Source organism: Lolium rigidum, chromosome 3 (assembly GCF_022539505.1).
Source record: "Lolium rigidum isolate FL_2022 chromosome 3, APGP_CSIRO_Lrig_0.1, whole genome shotgun sequence".
Classification (NCBI taxonomy): Eukaryota; Viridiplantae; Streptophyta; class Magnoliopsida; order Poales; family Poaceae; genus Lolium; species Lolium rigidum.
In genome coordinates, this window is record NC_061510.1 from 346,807,454 (window position 1) to 346,822,448 (window position 14,995).

Genomic DNA, 14,995 nt, shown 5'->3' on the forward strand with positions numbered 1-14,995 from the left:
TCATCATACCTTCGTCTTGGGGTTCCCCAATGGTGTGCAATCTGCACTCATCACCGGTGTGGCTGCGGGGATGTGGCTCGCAGTCGGGGAGGGGAAAGAAGAAGGCTTGCCGGAGAGAAAGAAGAAAGCTCGCCGAAGGGGAAGAAGAAGGCCATGAAGAAGGCTTCCCGCACCCCACCCACCTAGCCCTAACCGCCGCCGCCGCCGGTAGCGCCGCCAGGGCAAAGACCCATGGGGCGTGGCGGCGGCGAGGGCCCTTCCTCGTCGATGCGTGGTGGACGGCGGCCGGATCTCCTCTCCTCGATGCATGGCGGACCGTAGGCGCGGATGGGATGGGCGGCGGCGGCCTGCGCTGCGCCCCCTTCTCCCGTCGGCTCTCCCTTGGTGGACCCGCCGGCGCGGATGGGATGGGCGACGGCGGCATGCGCTGCGGTCTCCCTCCTCCCGTCGGCTCTACGCAGCACTCCGGCAGGGGTTGGTGGTGGGCGGCGGCCAGGCCCATGGTCTGCGCCAATTTCCCCCCGCCTCTCGTCGGTGAGTGGAGGCGATGTCGGGCTTCACCCGCGACACGAGGTCGCCCGGGGCAGCAGTCTTGGGTACGACGGTGGAGGTGGCCCTCTTCTTCGCCGGAGAGGGTTGGCTTGCAGTTGGTGGTGGTGGATCTATCGATCTATCACAACATTTCGGCGGCGAGATGGAGAAGCATGGAAGCCGGCAACGGTGTCACCGGTGGAGGGTTGGAGTGGCCAGCCCGGGATGGTCGCCGACGTGGGGGTCCGACCTGAATACATGAGGTGGTCCTAGGGTCTCTCTTGCGTGAAGAGGAAGACCTACCGGAGGCCTGGACTCGTGATCTGGCTGGTGTGTTGAGTTCCGGAAGGCTCCGCCAGCGAATGTAACAGTGCTTTTGCACGGAGTTTCTTCGGACCGGTGGTATTCGGTCGTGCGCACCCATGCTTTTATTCCGACCGTTTGGTTCTGGAGGGAGCGGCGCGAAGCTCTTTTTCTGTGTTGGCATCAAGTGACTATGGATCCACGATGAAAGTCGGGAGAAGAGAATTTCATAAAGGCCGGAGGGGAGGACTAGCTAAGGAAGGTTCAAGTCTTCGCGCTGTTGAGGGACTTGCTTGGTGTTCCGGGCTTCACAACAGCGGTATGAAAGTGGGGGAAACAACACAGGTGAAGTTCAGAGTCCTACCTTTCAGGGTGAAAACCCAAGGTCTGGCCTTAACTGGTTGTGCCTGCCAATGACCTTGTTGGAGGCATTGTTTTGAGAGCGGGGACTATCTTCAGGGTGAACAACTAAGATCTTTGATCGGACGACGACGGTGCTAGAGCACTGTTCCCTTCTTGGAGGCGTCGTTTTTTGGAGAGTCTGTATTGCATGTGTTGTTTTGGCGGTGGATGTATTGCTGTTGTTAGGCCCGGGATACTGTAGCGAGACTTTTGTTTCTTAGTTTTCTTTTCCTTTTTTTGGCTGTGTGCATCCGTAGTGCCATTAGGGTGGTGCGTTGTTGTAGAGGCTGGGTGTAATTGGTATCTTTTTTATATTAATATATTCCCTCTATCGAAAAACTCTTCAGACGGACCCATAAAATCCATGGATTTTGTCAAATGAAACCCATGAAAATCCCACACAAACTGCTCGTTACAGCTCAGCACGCTAAGTTGGTGATAAGGGGGGATCCCGCGAGATCCTCCTAGGTTGATGCCCGATCTTTCACAGCGAGAACCTGAGGTAGTAAATCCTCCCAACAACGCAATGAACGCAGCCTGGAGAAGAGGGAACGAATCCAGCAAGCAACAGATCGATGAACGATACGCCTCAAACCTGAGCTAGACAATCCTTGATGAACACAAGAACATTCGCAGCGGATAATATAGATAAACGGCAGCGCCGTACCCCCGGAGGGATGATACACGTGAACACACGCAACTAGGTATAACCTAACTTTTAGACTAAACTTGAACTACCTCTAATCCTAGCCGCCCCATCTCCTTATATGAGGGGGAGGTGGCCGGCCAGCCTTGCTAGGCTGGGGCGCCCCACTATGGGCATAACCTGGTTTGGTTTGGACATGCCTAAAACCAAACACGACACTAATTTAACCCTAATTGGCCCACCACATGACCTGGCTACATTATTTTCTAACATAGAATGAATGACACAACTTTAGACTTAATTATTACATGGCGTAGGTCGTCCTAGCGTGTCACTCCTGAATCCTCGATGGCGTATCGCCTATTTTGGTGGAGTCCTGAAATTGGCCTCCACATAGGCCTCCATGCCCATATCAGTTGGCATACTCGCATAGTCTAGTTTGGATCTCTGGTTGACCACTTAACCAAGTTTGTATATGTATGAACAGATTGCAGGTTGATAGACTAAAGTGCACAATATTTTCTAGTGTACCGTTCGGTGTATTTTACTATAGGGTATATTATGTGGCCTGAAAACAATAATGATGAGGATAAATGACTTCGTGAGCAAGCTATTGAACTATTGGCGCAAGTAAAGAATCCTGGAATAATCATTGTTTGGAAAATAATTATTTGAACCTCACATCGGTACCATATGTACGGAGTTTTATTTATATTTATTATTTCGTGAGGGCATGAGGAAAACAATGGCTTGATTACACATTTACCCACGCTCGTGATAATAGTACCAGAGGCCTCTCATTTGATCACCCTCTCTCAAACTTTTCATTCTCTTTAAACTAAATCGGGTTGCAGTACACATGCTTGATGGCATAACTTTCATCAGTACGTGATGGTAGTGTTATTTGGTTTCTATTTTTAGCTACAAAAGAGTGATTCATTGCACCACATGCACGGAAAGGAACGTGTTTGATCATTTCAATTTCCTTGCAAATCCAACGGAGAGTTCTGATTTTGCCTGATCTATTCATTGGGTCAAGTGTCAAGTCTTCCCAGCTCTACTCATAATGATCGATACTTTTTCCTCAGAAAGCATGACTGCTGTTTGATTCAGTAATACTAGAGAGCGGTGTTTACTCACGGACGGGGACTTTTTATTTATTTATTTTAGAGAGAAGTCCATTTTACCCCCTCAAACTTGTCTCAAGATTTAATTTGCAACTCTGGATTTTAATTTGATTCAAGTTTCAACCTCAAACTTTAAAAACTGTTCAGAATACACCCTTTTCACTATTTTTATTGCAACCTCTGCGGGTTTTTTATGTACTCCAAATTCTTTAGCGTCAACGAAGGAGTACAACAAATCAACGCCTGAGTGTACCTCCTCGTACATGCATGCTAGGGCTGGTACACCAAAATCAACGAATGCACGTTTGTATGTTCTTAGTTAGCAAGAGCATAATCCTTTCTTGTACCTCACATGTGAGATCTTAATACATGTACGCGTATATTTAGTTAAAATACAGGATAAACCCAGCAGATGTGTCTATAAACTTAGCTTAAACCAGTTAGACGGTGAAAGGGGTGTATTCCAAACGGTTTTTAAAGTTTAGGGGTGAAGCTTGAACAAAATAAGAGATAAGGGCTGTAAACTGAACTTTAGGATAAATTTAGGGTGGTAAATTGAACTTCTACAATCGGACGGGATATTCTTAGTTGTAAAAATCTTATACCAGGCTGGGCCAGAGCCACATATTTTCAGGGGCTAGCCAGGCTTGTAGAAAGTATTCCTAAGTGGCAGCCCAAGTATGAGTCATGAGCCCATGACCTGCCTATCCTTGGGCTGTAGGAGAGGACCAGAATATCGTGTTAATTCAGTCTCCTTTCTCCACTGATATCGGTGGGCTTTACAGTTTACAGGAATAGATAATTTTCTCCACAGTGCTGCAGGAAATAAAGCTCCGAATGGAAGCCTTCCATGTGGTCTATCCATGGAAACAGATCATCTAGTGTCCATACTCATGATCTAGCTGGTACTACCTCAGTTCAAAAAAAAAAAAAAAGCTGGTACTACCTCCATTCCAAAACTTAAGGCTCATATTATTTTTAGAAAGTTAAACTATGTCAAGGTCGACTAAGTTTTTACAAAAGATCATTAACATGTAAAATATGAAATTAATATCATTAAATAGATAATGAAATATATTTTCTTATGATATCTACAAAATATTATATTTTTGATATATTTTTCTAAAAATATGGTCAAACTTTACTTGGTTTGACTTTTCAAAAAAATAAGCCTTAAACTTTGGGATGGAGGTAGTATTTCTTTAGACTTGCATCAGGGTCGCCGCCTTTGGATCCTTGTATCTCCTGGTTCAAATATTGTACCTGAAAACATTGAGTAATAAAGTGAGCTATGATCGTAAAAAAGATATTTTTCTCCAAAATCACGAGTCAATAATTGGTCGATTAAAAATTAAAAATTGCAAAAAAAACATAATTTAAGGATAAGAATTAAAAAAACAACATGTTTTCCTTTTCCACTACTGGAAACACTTTTACAGAACGAGATTATACGGCATTTGCTAGAGTAGGCAACTATATTCCAACAGTGAATCCAATATTTTGAGTTTTATTTAGCTCATATAGAAAATACTAGCCTTTGCACTCATGTTTCTATTCAGAAGGTGCGATATATCTTTTTGAGAATTAAGGTGTGATATCTCCCGCTCATGGAAAGTTGGAATTGTTTCAAGAACATCTCTTGTGCCCCTCTCACATTCCTTCGTATATTCATCGCTGGATAGTCACCATGCGGTCCTTAAACTTTGAGCGGTAGTATCGGTGCACATAGGTTAACATCTAGTCAGATCGAGGAGCACAATTATATATGGAGGCTGACACATATGCCCTAGTGCAAAGGAATAATGCTAGGAACAACGGAACATGGAAAACCGAGGAGCCCGGAAACTAGTGATATGGACTGGTGTATGTGAATTGGTGACACATATGCGGCTGTCTCCCCATCCCTCCTCTATCTCTCTCTCGGAGGGTTCGCCCTTCCTTCTGATAAAATGAAAAAAATCATACGGGAGCCTTTTTGCTCCTTCCGGTGACCACTCGGAAAAAATCAAGCATCTCGATTATGGACGCTGAGTGAGATTGGGGTGTGGCGATGGTAGGGTCCCAGTGATGCATCCGTGCTAATCAGGATTCGATTCTAAGCTGAGACATACAACCTAGTGCAGAGGAAGAGCATGCACGGTGGTGTGAGTAATTCACGGTCGAATGAGAACTTACTCATGACTTGCGCGAACAATGAAGCAAATCTAGCGATCCGAAGTATTTTTCTTAGTTGCAAAGCACACAAAAACTCTCAGGCAATGACAGCAAAACCAATGCAACATTATTTTTGAAACCATACTGCTCCCTCTGAAGTATTAGTATCGTTTCAGCGAATCAAAGAGAGTACGAGAACTAAGACTGATCTGATTTCACATTTTGTAGAACATATAGTTCCCGACAACATGGGCAGGGACACTGCTGGCACCAAACTCAACTAACCAACGACCGCGAGTCGCAAAGCGTACTCTCACAAAGAAAGATCAAGCCACGCCTGAAAATCTAGATCAGTCCATGACCCACCCCAAGTATTTCCGCCGAAAAAAACTACGGAGTACATGGCGAAAAAGAAAGGAAGGCGCTGGATCGCCGACACATGCTCGCTCGACCCATCGTCGACCGACGTGGTGCATGCACGGCATCTTCCTCCTCGCTGTCGCCTGCCCGCCCGTGAGCTAGGCAACAAGCCCCGCGCGCTCACGGGCGGGATACAACCAAAAACGCCCGATCTCCCCGTTTCTCTCTCTCTAAATCAGCGCCTGCCTACTGCAGCCGCGCGCAACTACAGTCGCCGTCGCTCCAGCCAATGCGCCGCTCTCCCTAGATCTTATCCCGCCCGGAGCGACGCGCGCGGAGTATAAGTTCGCGGCAGGTTGCCGGCTGCAATCTCGATCGACGGAAGGGAGAAGAGGATTTAGCCTGTTATAGTGAGCACATGGCACGCGGCAGCTCCGGGCGGCGGCGTCTGCTCGCGGCGGTGGCTGGGCTGCTCCTGGTCGCCTGCGCCGCCGTCGCGCCGCGCTCGTCGGCGCTCAACGTCGGCCTCCAGTCCGCCGACACCGACGGCGACGGCGTGGTAAGTGGCTAGGTAGACGATCGAGCTAGCTCGCTCCTGCATTTCGTGTGCGCATCTGCTCTTGCATCAGTTGATTAGCAGCTTAGCTGACCGTGCTTTGTGGATGGATGGACTCTCGCCGCAGAGCAAGCAGCAGGCGTGCAGCCGTACGTGCGAGTCCGACCACTGCACGAGTACGTACGCGCGTGTCTAACTTCTTCGTCTTCGTCAGTTCTAAATGCGTGTGGCGCACCATGTAATCTTTGTTCTTTGATACGCAGCGGCGCCGTTCCTGCGGTACGGCAAGTACTGCGGCATCCTCTACAGCGGCTGCCCCGGCGAGCGCCCCTGCGACCCGCTCGACGCCTGCTGCATGCGCCACGACTACTGCGTGCAGGCAAAGAGTACGTCGACGGCCGCGATCCATCAGTCCATGAGCAGCTACGTTTGATGATCTGATATGTGTCTTAATTGGTTTCATTCCAGATGATTACCTGAGCACGCAGTGCAACGAGAGCCTGCTGGAGTGCCTGGCGGAGCTGCGGGCGGGCGGGGGCACCTTCGAGGGCAACAAGTGCATGATCGACGAGGTCATCGACGTCATCACCGTCGTCATCGAGGCCGCCGTCGTCGCCGGACGGGTCCTCCACAAGCCCTAGCTAGCGCACCGTCGTCGGCGTGCGGCGCACCGTCGATGGCGATTGGACGTGTAACAGCTTGCGCGGTAGGTGGGTGGTACACGCTTTGCTTGCTTGGTCTGTGTCACGGCCGGCCGGCGTGTTGTGTGGCCATGGCCCTCCGGTCGCGTCGATCGCCTCAACTACGACGGTACCCGCGGTCACATGCATTGTTGTGTGATGCTTAGCTAAGATCGACCGTGCCTAAACTGGCTTACCATAAGTATGTACATGGAGATGATCACAGTATAATCTGCTTGACTTTTACTTGGTTTGGATCGTTTTTGCCTTAATTAAAGATCGTCTGCATCTGGTACGTGTCATATACTAACTTCAATAAAACTGAGAAAATTAATTCAAAAGATTTTTTTTGAAGCTACATTGTGAAATTCAGACCTAACCATTCAAGGAGAAGCAGTGGACAACGGAACCTATGATTCGATATGCTTTTAATGAAAATAACCCTAATGCTTCATTGGGTGGGATGACCGAGGAAACCAAAATTTTGTTTTATTTGGTAAGGTTTTAAATTAAAAAATTAAGACAGGAAAGAGTAAATACTCGCCCGTGAAACCCTTACTGAATCAGAATAAGTGTCACAAGTATCTAGATACTGATATATATTGGTGTATTTTAGTACTATAATATAGATATATCCTTATCTAGAGAAAATTGAGACCTACTTTGAGAGGGGGGAAGTATTATGATCATTATGTTTTCCTTTTTTTGTTGTTGAGACGTCGATCCTAGCTAGACACACTATCGTTACTACACAATATAAGTTTGAAGAAATCTTACAAGTCTACGTGGATTCAATGGCATCCACGCGATGGCACTGGCGTTCAGCCTCACCATCACATCGAGGGTTGTGCGTCCACCCCTCGCGTTCGACCCACGACGAGGAGGGCTAAGCCGTTCGAATGTGGTTGCCATGGGATTGCTCGCAGGAGGGGTGAGAATTGCAGCGGAGGGCTCGGGGATTGAAACTTTAGATCGCCATCCAACCCAGTTGTGTAGTGGAGGGGCGGACCGTTTTCGCGTGCCCTACGTAAAGTTCTCCAGGCTAGGTTGTTTTAGGGGATCTGTCCGGGCTCCGAAATAGCCCAAAACCGAAAATGACCGAACCTGGTTCCACATCGTTCTCCAAAACAGCCCAAAATCATAAAATGGCCCGACTTTTCCGGCTCCGAATCGTTTTATGGGATCTGCTAGGGTTGCTCTTTCTATTATCAATGGCATCCAAGCGATGGCACTAGCGTTCAGCCTCGCCATCAGATGGAAGGCTACATGTCCGCTCGCCGCGTTCGACCCATGGAGAGGAGAGGCTAAGCCATTCGGATGTAGTTGCCATTGGATTGCTCGCCGGAGGGGTGAGGATTGCAGCATAGGGCTCGGGGATGGAAACCTTAAATCGCCCTCCAACCCGGGTGTGCAGCGGAGGGACTGTTTTCGGGTGCTCTACATAAAGTTCTCGAGGCTAGGCTGTTTTAGGGGATTTGTTTGGGGTCCCAAGTAGCCCAAAGCCGGAAGGCCGAAGTTTTCCAGTTTCAGACTGTTTTCGGAAACAGCTCAAAACTAGAAAATGGCCCGACTTTTCTGGTTCCAAATCGTTTTCCAAGATTTGCTAGAGTTGCTCTTACTATTATCTATGTTTCTTAAATGTATGTAAGATGTTTTTTTGACAAACTAACATCCTACTCCCTCCGTTTTAAAGTAGAAACACAATTATTTAGGTAGATGAAAAGTTACCTAAACCGTCAACTGGTTCAGTCTACGTGATTTCGATGGCAATCAATCTACATAATCTGTCGTCTGAGATATGTACAGGACAAAATGCAACATGTACTTTGCCTGATTGTAAGGCACTTGGACTATATAAATGTTGATATGATGGTGATGCCTTTTGGACTGTACGGCTGTCGGATCGATCTGCATAACGTGACTAATTTTGTACTCCATGTGGCCCGTGCCTAAGCTCACGGGATAACAGACTCGCTCGCAGGCCATTGCTGATATCCAAAACAGATACGGTATCTCGCAGCAAACAAACAGGAAACGAAACTGATCGAGGATAGGATTGAAATGTCATGCGTACTTGAATTTCATGAAAAGATACAGTGCGTTTGATTGTAGCATAGAAATTTTTCATACCGTATGATCTAATGTTTTTTATAGGATTTTCCAATACAAGATTTCTATAAGATAAGTAACTTTGAATGAAACAACTTATGAAGAAAATTTTCCTATAGGATCTAAATCCTATAAATCAAAGGGGGCCTGAGAAAGAAACTGGATACACTTTCAGTCTAGAATGAACAGTACACTGTGAGCTATGACAAGTGAGCTAAGTAAAGTATGGCTACCTTCATTTAGTGCACAGTAGATCCATATCATGGCAACATAGTATAAAGCTCGAGTATTTACAATGTTCGCATGTGAAAGAAAGTAAAGAAAACAAGCATTGCCCCGCAGCGTTCCCAAGTTTAACTGCACCGATGATAAGCAATTGGCACCACCAATGGGAACTACTATCTCGAGATTTGTCGTTTTATTAGTAATAACTGGCTGAACTAAGACACATAAAGAGGTTCAGGAGCAGTTGTCCTCTGTATCCTGCAAAACACACATAAAAGAAGTTGTCAAAATAATGAGTAAAATCAACAAGTTTCTGTACATACATAAATCACCGGATATTTCCATTATGTTGGCATATGGTGCGGCATATGCTTCGCTAGCGCAAGCATACTCCCAATTCTAATACTAGAGTACTATTTCAATAGACACCCATAAAATAACCTAGTATAACTAACCTAACTAAACAAATAGCAATATTGCTAACCTTAACATGAGCATGTTGCCTTGTCTACCTTAATTATTAGGCAGGTGAAATGGACAGTGTTCCCAATAGACAAAGACAACATCATGTTTCATTTTCTTCATGGGTAACCAAAATGTGTCTTCAGTTACTACGAAAATGTTGCACAAAGATAGACAACTATGCTGTCTAAAATCAGCAGCTTGCTTTGAGGAGGAAACAAGTGCTTGCCACAGTCAGTGCAAGCTAGGGTTTGTTTTGCAGTCCTTCTAGTTCTGATGGTTAATTATGTGATACCATATTGCGTAAATAAAATCTAAAAATACAAACTGAAATTGAACCATTGTCATGTCGTCATGAACTTACCAGTTGTCTTTGGACCATTTACATCCTTCCATATCAACTACATGTAAACTCAGTGCATGTCTTGACACTGGGGAATTGTTCTCAAAGCTGTAAAAGAAGGCTAAAGCATGTTAGTAAAATGTAAGAGAAAAATGCAACGAGGAAACAGATGTGGTATATAGAGGAAATTCACCTCTGATGTACAAGATCGCCGTGAATGACAACAAAGTCACCTGATTTTACTTCCAGTGGTACAAACTCTTTCTGATCATAAAGCGGGGAGGGACGATCAAAATGAGTACCATTTTCATCTCTGATCATTCGCCTTTGCAGACCATCTGGTTCAGAACATTGCAAATCATATTAAGTTAGATTGCCAGATAACAATAGAACTGTTTGCATTAGATAATTTGGCAAAATAATATACTTTTATGTGACCCAGGGATTGCCCATAGGCAACCATTGGTTATGGTCGCATCTTGAAGTGCAAGCCACAATCCTGTGCAGGATAGAGGCTCTGTATAAAGGAACGTATTATCCTGGTGGGGCACCACCTCGCCACCAATGCCTGGTTGCTGCATTGCAAAGAAAATGTAGTAACTCAAATAATAAATAATAAAACATGCATATCATACAAACAACAAACTAGAGTCTCTATAAGGTACCTTAAAGATGTACATAGATTGAATAACTGCAGGTCTCTTGTACCCTAACGAAGAGAACAGGCTAGAAACATTCTCCGAGAAAGCAAACTTCTTGAACACAGGATCATGTTCATGTAATGCTGCATAATATACAGCATGGTGAAGATATCTCAAAAGAGAAAAAAAATCATGCCATCATCAAAATATGCAAGCATATAAACATGATAAGCCACTGACATCATGGAGAACTTCAGCTCCTATTAACTACTAGATATCAACTAAGGCGAAAAAAATAGCTCTGGATTGTAAAAGTTTTGGACCATACACACTTTTGGCCTAACTCCAGTTAATTGAATTGAAAACAGCAAACATAAATGCAAATTTGATCTTCAAATATCATTTTTCCAAATAAGAACCAATGCCGTCCACTGAAATGCAACATGATGGTGTTTAAATCTATCACCACCGGAACCTCTAAATCATATGCAACTTATTTTCCGACATATAATCAATTTAACTTTTTTAGTGAATCAGTAATGTCCTCATTGTTTTGCATACCAATCATCTCAGTAGACAAATTAGACTATATATAATACATGACAACAAGATTTTGAGCCATGCAACAAATGCAGTCAAATTATATCATACGAACCTATCGATCATATATTTTGGAAGAAAAACAAGTAAAATAATTTATCTCTGAATTTGATTGCACCATCAGCATGCTTACCATGTCCAACTTTATTAATTGAAAGTTCCTTTGGCTGTCTCAAGCATCCATCGTCTCCAAATGCCTTCTCTGTGGCCACAGAAACAGCAAAGTGACCAGTGAGAAATCACCATCAACAGCTAAGATGTAAAGCAAGAACACAACTAGCAGCACAGTTCACCAAATGTAAGTCTGTAACTTATATCTTCTTCTTTCAAACAAATTACCTATCAGTTCAGATTACAAGGAGCATAACTGAAGAATGCTACTGACTCGTTATTTCCAATTGACAAGGGTAATTCATCCCAACAGGTCCAAGATGATAGAAATCACATACCCTCGAAGAAGAAAGATATATTCTCCGCGCTCTTAAAGAAGTAGTCATCCTTCAACTGCCGCTGCATAGGAAACCAATATTAATCAGGAAACGCAAATTTAAATCGTGTTGGATGTGAGGCAGGAAATCAAATCTAGGAAATGAAAACTGAAGAGCAATGCTCTGGGGAACTGTACAATGCAGTATGACACAGGCCTACAAAGTAAGTTGTTCGGCAAAAGGAACAACGAACAGTACGAGTAACCCTTTTACCGAACAAATAGGGCAGGTTTCGAGATGGATATCCTCTCTCTCATCTGAACATACACCATCCATGGTGTATTCAGGAAATGCAGATTTAAATCGTGCTGGATGTGAGGCAAGAAATCAAATCTAGCAAATGAAAACTGAAGAGTGAAGAGCAGTGCTCTGGGAAACTGTACAAGGCAGCATGACATAGGCCTACAAAATTAGTTATTCGGCAAAAGGAACAATGAAAAGCACGAGTAACCCTCTGAACAAACAGGGCAGGTTCGAGATGGTTAGCCACTCTCTCATCTGCACATACATGGTCCTTGGTGGAGAAGACGCTGGAGTTAGCGCCGTCGTAACCCTCGACGAGCTCGGCCATGCGGTCCCGCATCGCCCGCACCTCCTCCGCGCTCGAGAACGACTCCAGCACCAGGTACCCTGGGAGGCCACGCACGATTCGAATTAGGGCTTCCGCTGATAATTTCAGAACTGGGGGGATTCGCCGCCGGTTGCTGGGAGGCGGAGAGGTTGAGGGGACGAGGTGGGACGGCGGCGTGCTTACCGTTGGCATCGAAGAAGCTGAGCTGGTCGGCGGTGAGGCTACCGGCCGGCGGCATGGCGGCGGCGGAGGGCGGAACAGGGGATGGGATCTCTGGATTGGACAGTGGAGCAGATGGCACGGAACTGCTTGCAGTCACGGTTTACTGGAAGACGCACGCTTGGTTGGTTAGTAGGCGGCACGAGATTGCTATGTGCCGCCCGGGCGGTATTCTTTTAGATCCCCGCTAAACGGCTGAGACAAGTGGTATCAACATTTTTAGACACTCATGTAAAAAAACATTTTTAGATACTACAGTATCGGAGGGAGTACATGATTTTCCGCACACGCTGGGAAAATATTCATCTACATGTACCTAATTGCATTGATTTTTCTCACGATAAAGAGTATATATTGATATGGCAGAGGTACCAATAACACCTAGTCACAACTTATTGATCTAGCAGCATTACAGATGCATACATAAAAAAGAATTATATAAAAAAAGTCCCGCTACATCGCTCTATCCCTAGAAATAGCAGCACTAACACAACCAAGACAGCACCAGAAGTACGGCTTCTCCAAAACCGACGCCTCCAAAAAGAAAAAACTCCAATAAATTCATGAGATGTAAGAGCCTCCGCACAAATCCAGTAATCTGGGAAAACCACCGAAACCAAGCAAGCTAAATTTCAATCTGTAGTAAGACATGATCTGTATTTATAATGATCTTTACTAAGCACTAGAAATTTTTGAAGTTATTGTGTTGTTAGCATGAATGAAAAAATTATGGGAAAATGAACTAATAACAAACCAACATGTTTTCTTTGAATCACGGGTGGTGCAACTGTAATCATTATAAGCCGCTAGAACCTAGATGTATTTTGCTAACACCTTTTCCAATCATGTAGGGAACTCATAAATGCTCACAACAGGCATATTATAAACTGATCAGATCACTGGCACTCGATCTAAGAGTGTTCATAGTAGCCGCTGACCTGGGGCGCCTACTGAAGATACAACCGGTGAACATCCGACGCCACATGTGCCGATGGCTTGCAAATACTTACGACATAACCACTAAAGCATTATCATCAAAGATGGCAAATATGTTAGAATTTCACTGCAGGACGTAGAGAATCTTATGGGTCTGCCCTCGAAAGGGCTTGATTTGGAACCAAACTTGTCACACAGAACATCTACCCGTTGTATGCAAACCTTGAGTACAAGAGACAAAATGGAAACTGGAATCACTTACACATCACTTTTGGGAAAGAAAAGCATCGAATGTTCACTTGATGTATCTTCACTAGTGGCCCCACTTGCTGATACGTCTCCGACGTATCGATAATTTCCTATGTTCCATGCCACATTATTGATGTTATCTACATGTTTTATGCACACTTTATGCCATATTCGTGCATTTTCTGGAACTAACCTATTAACAAGATGCCGAAGTGCCAGTTGCTGTTTTCTGCTGTTTTTGGTTTCAGAAATCCTAGTAACGAAATATTCTCGGAATTGGACGAAATCAACACCCAGGGTCCTATTTTGCCACGAAGCTTCCAGAAGTCCGAAGAGGAGACGAAGAGGGGCCACGAGGGGGCCACACCCTAGGGCGGCGCGGCCCCCCCTTGGCCGCGCGGCCCTGTGGTGTGGGGCCCTCGTGCCGCCTCTTGACCTCGCCCTTCCGCCTACAAATAGCCTCCGTCGCGAAACCCCCGGCACCGAGAGCCACGATACGGAAAACCTTACTGAGACGCCGCCGCCGATCCCATCTCGGGGGATCCAGGAGATCGCCTCCGGCACCCTGCCGGAGAGGGGATTCATCTTCCGGAGGACTCTACGCCGCCATGGTCGCCTCCGGAGTGATGTGTGAGTAGTCTACCCCTGGACTATGGGTCCATAGCAGTAGTTAGATGGTTGTCTTCTCCCCATTGTGCTTCATTGTCGGATCTTGTGAGCTGCCTAACATGATCAAGATCATCTATCTGTAATTCTATATGTTGCGTTTGTTGGGATCCGATGAATAGAGAATACTTGTTATGTTGATTATCAAAGTTATATCTATGTGTTGTTTATGATCTTGCATGCTCTCCGTTACTAGTAGATGCTCTGGCCAAGTAGATGCTTGTAACTCCAAGAGGGAGTATTTATGCTCGATAGTGGGTTCATGCCTCGCATTGACACCCGGGACAGAGTGACGAAAGTTCTAAGGTTGTGTTGTGTTGTTGCCACTAGGGATAAAACATTGATGCTATGTTTAAGGATGTAGTTGTTGATTACATTACGCACCATACTTAATGCAATTGTCTGTTGCTTTGCAACTTAATACTGGAGGGGATTCGGATGATAACCTGAAGGTGGACTTTTTAGGCATAGATGCAGTTGGATGGCGGTCTATGTACTTTGTCGTAATGCTCAATTAAATCTCACTATACTCATCATGATATGTATGTGCATGGTCATGCCCTCTTTATTTGTCAATTGCCCAACTGTAATTTGTTCACCCAACATGCTCGTTTATCTTATGGGAGAGACACCTCTAGTGAACTGTGGACCCCGGTCCAATTCTCTTTACTCGAAATACAATCTATCGCAATACTTGTTCTACTGTTTTCTCGCAAACAATCATCTT

The 14,995-nt window shown here is 45.2% G+C and overlaps 2 protein-coding genes across 2 annotated transcripts; one reads left to right on the top strand and one right to left on the bottom strand.

Annotated features, from left to right (window-relative positions):
• Positions 1-5,941: 5,941 nt before the first annotated feature.
• On the top strand, positions 5,942-6,720 carry LOC124700222 (phospholipase A2 homolog 3-like). Its single transcript, XM_047232382.1, has 4 exons — positions 5,942-6,082; positions 6,207-6,255; positions 6,343-6,465; positions 6,548-6,720. Exons 1-4 carry the CDS (start codon positions 5,942-5,944, stop codon positions 6,718-6,720), a joined length of 486 nt encoding a protein of 161 aa, XP_047088338.1.
• Positions 6,721-9,085: 2,365 nt separating this feature from the next.
• LOC124700223 (phytanoyl-CoA dioxygenase 1-like) lies at positions 9,086-12,513 on the bottom strand. The gene is made up of 9 exons (XM_047232383.1): positions 12,382-12,513; positions 12,136-12,257; positions 11,589-11,649; positions 11,273-11,341; positions 10,564-10,682; positions 10,326-10,473; positions 10,092-10,236; positions 9,920-10,006; positions 9,086-9,351 (listed from the first exon to the last, which is right to left on the bottom strand). Exons 1-9 carry the CDS (start codon positions 12,434-12,436, stop codon positions 9,309-9,311), a joined length of 849 nt encoding a protein of 282 aa, XP_047088339.1. The 5' UTR covers positions 12,437-12,513; the 3' UTR covers positions 9,086-9,308.
• Positions 12,514-14,995: the final 2,482 nt, after the last annotated feature.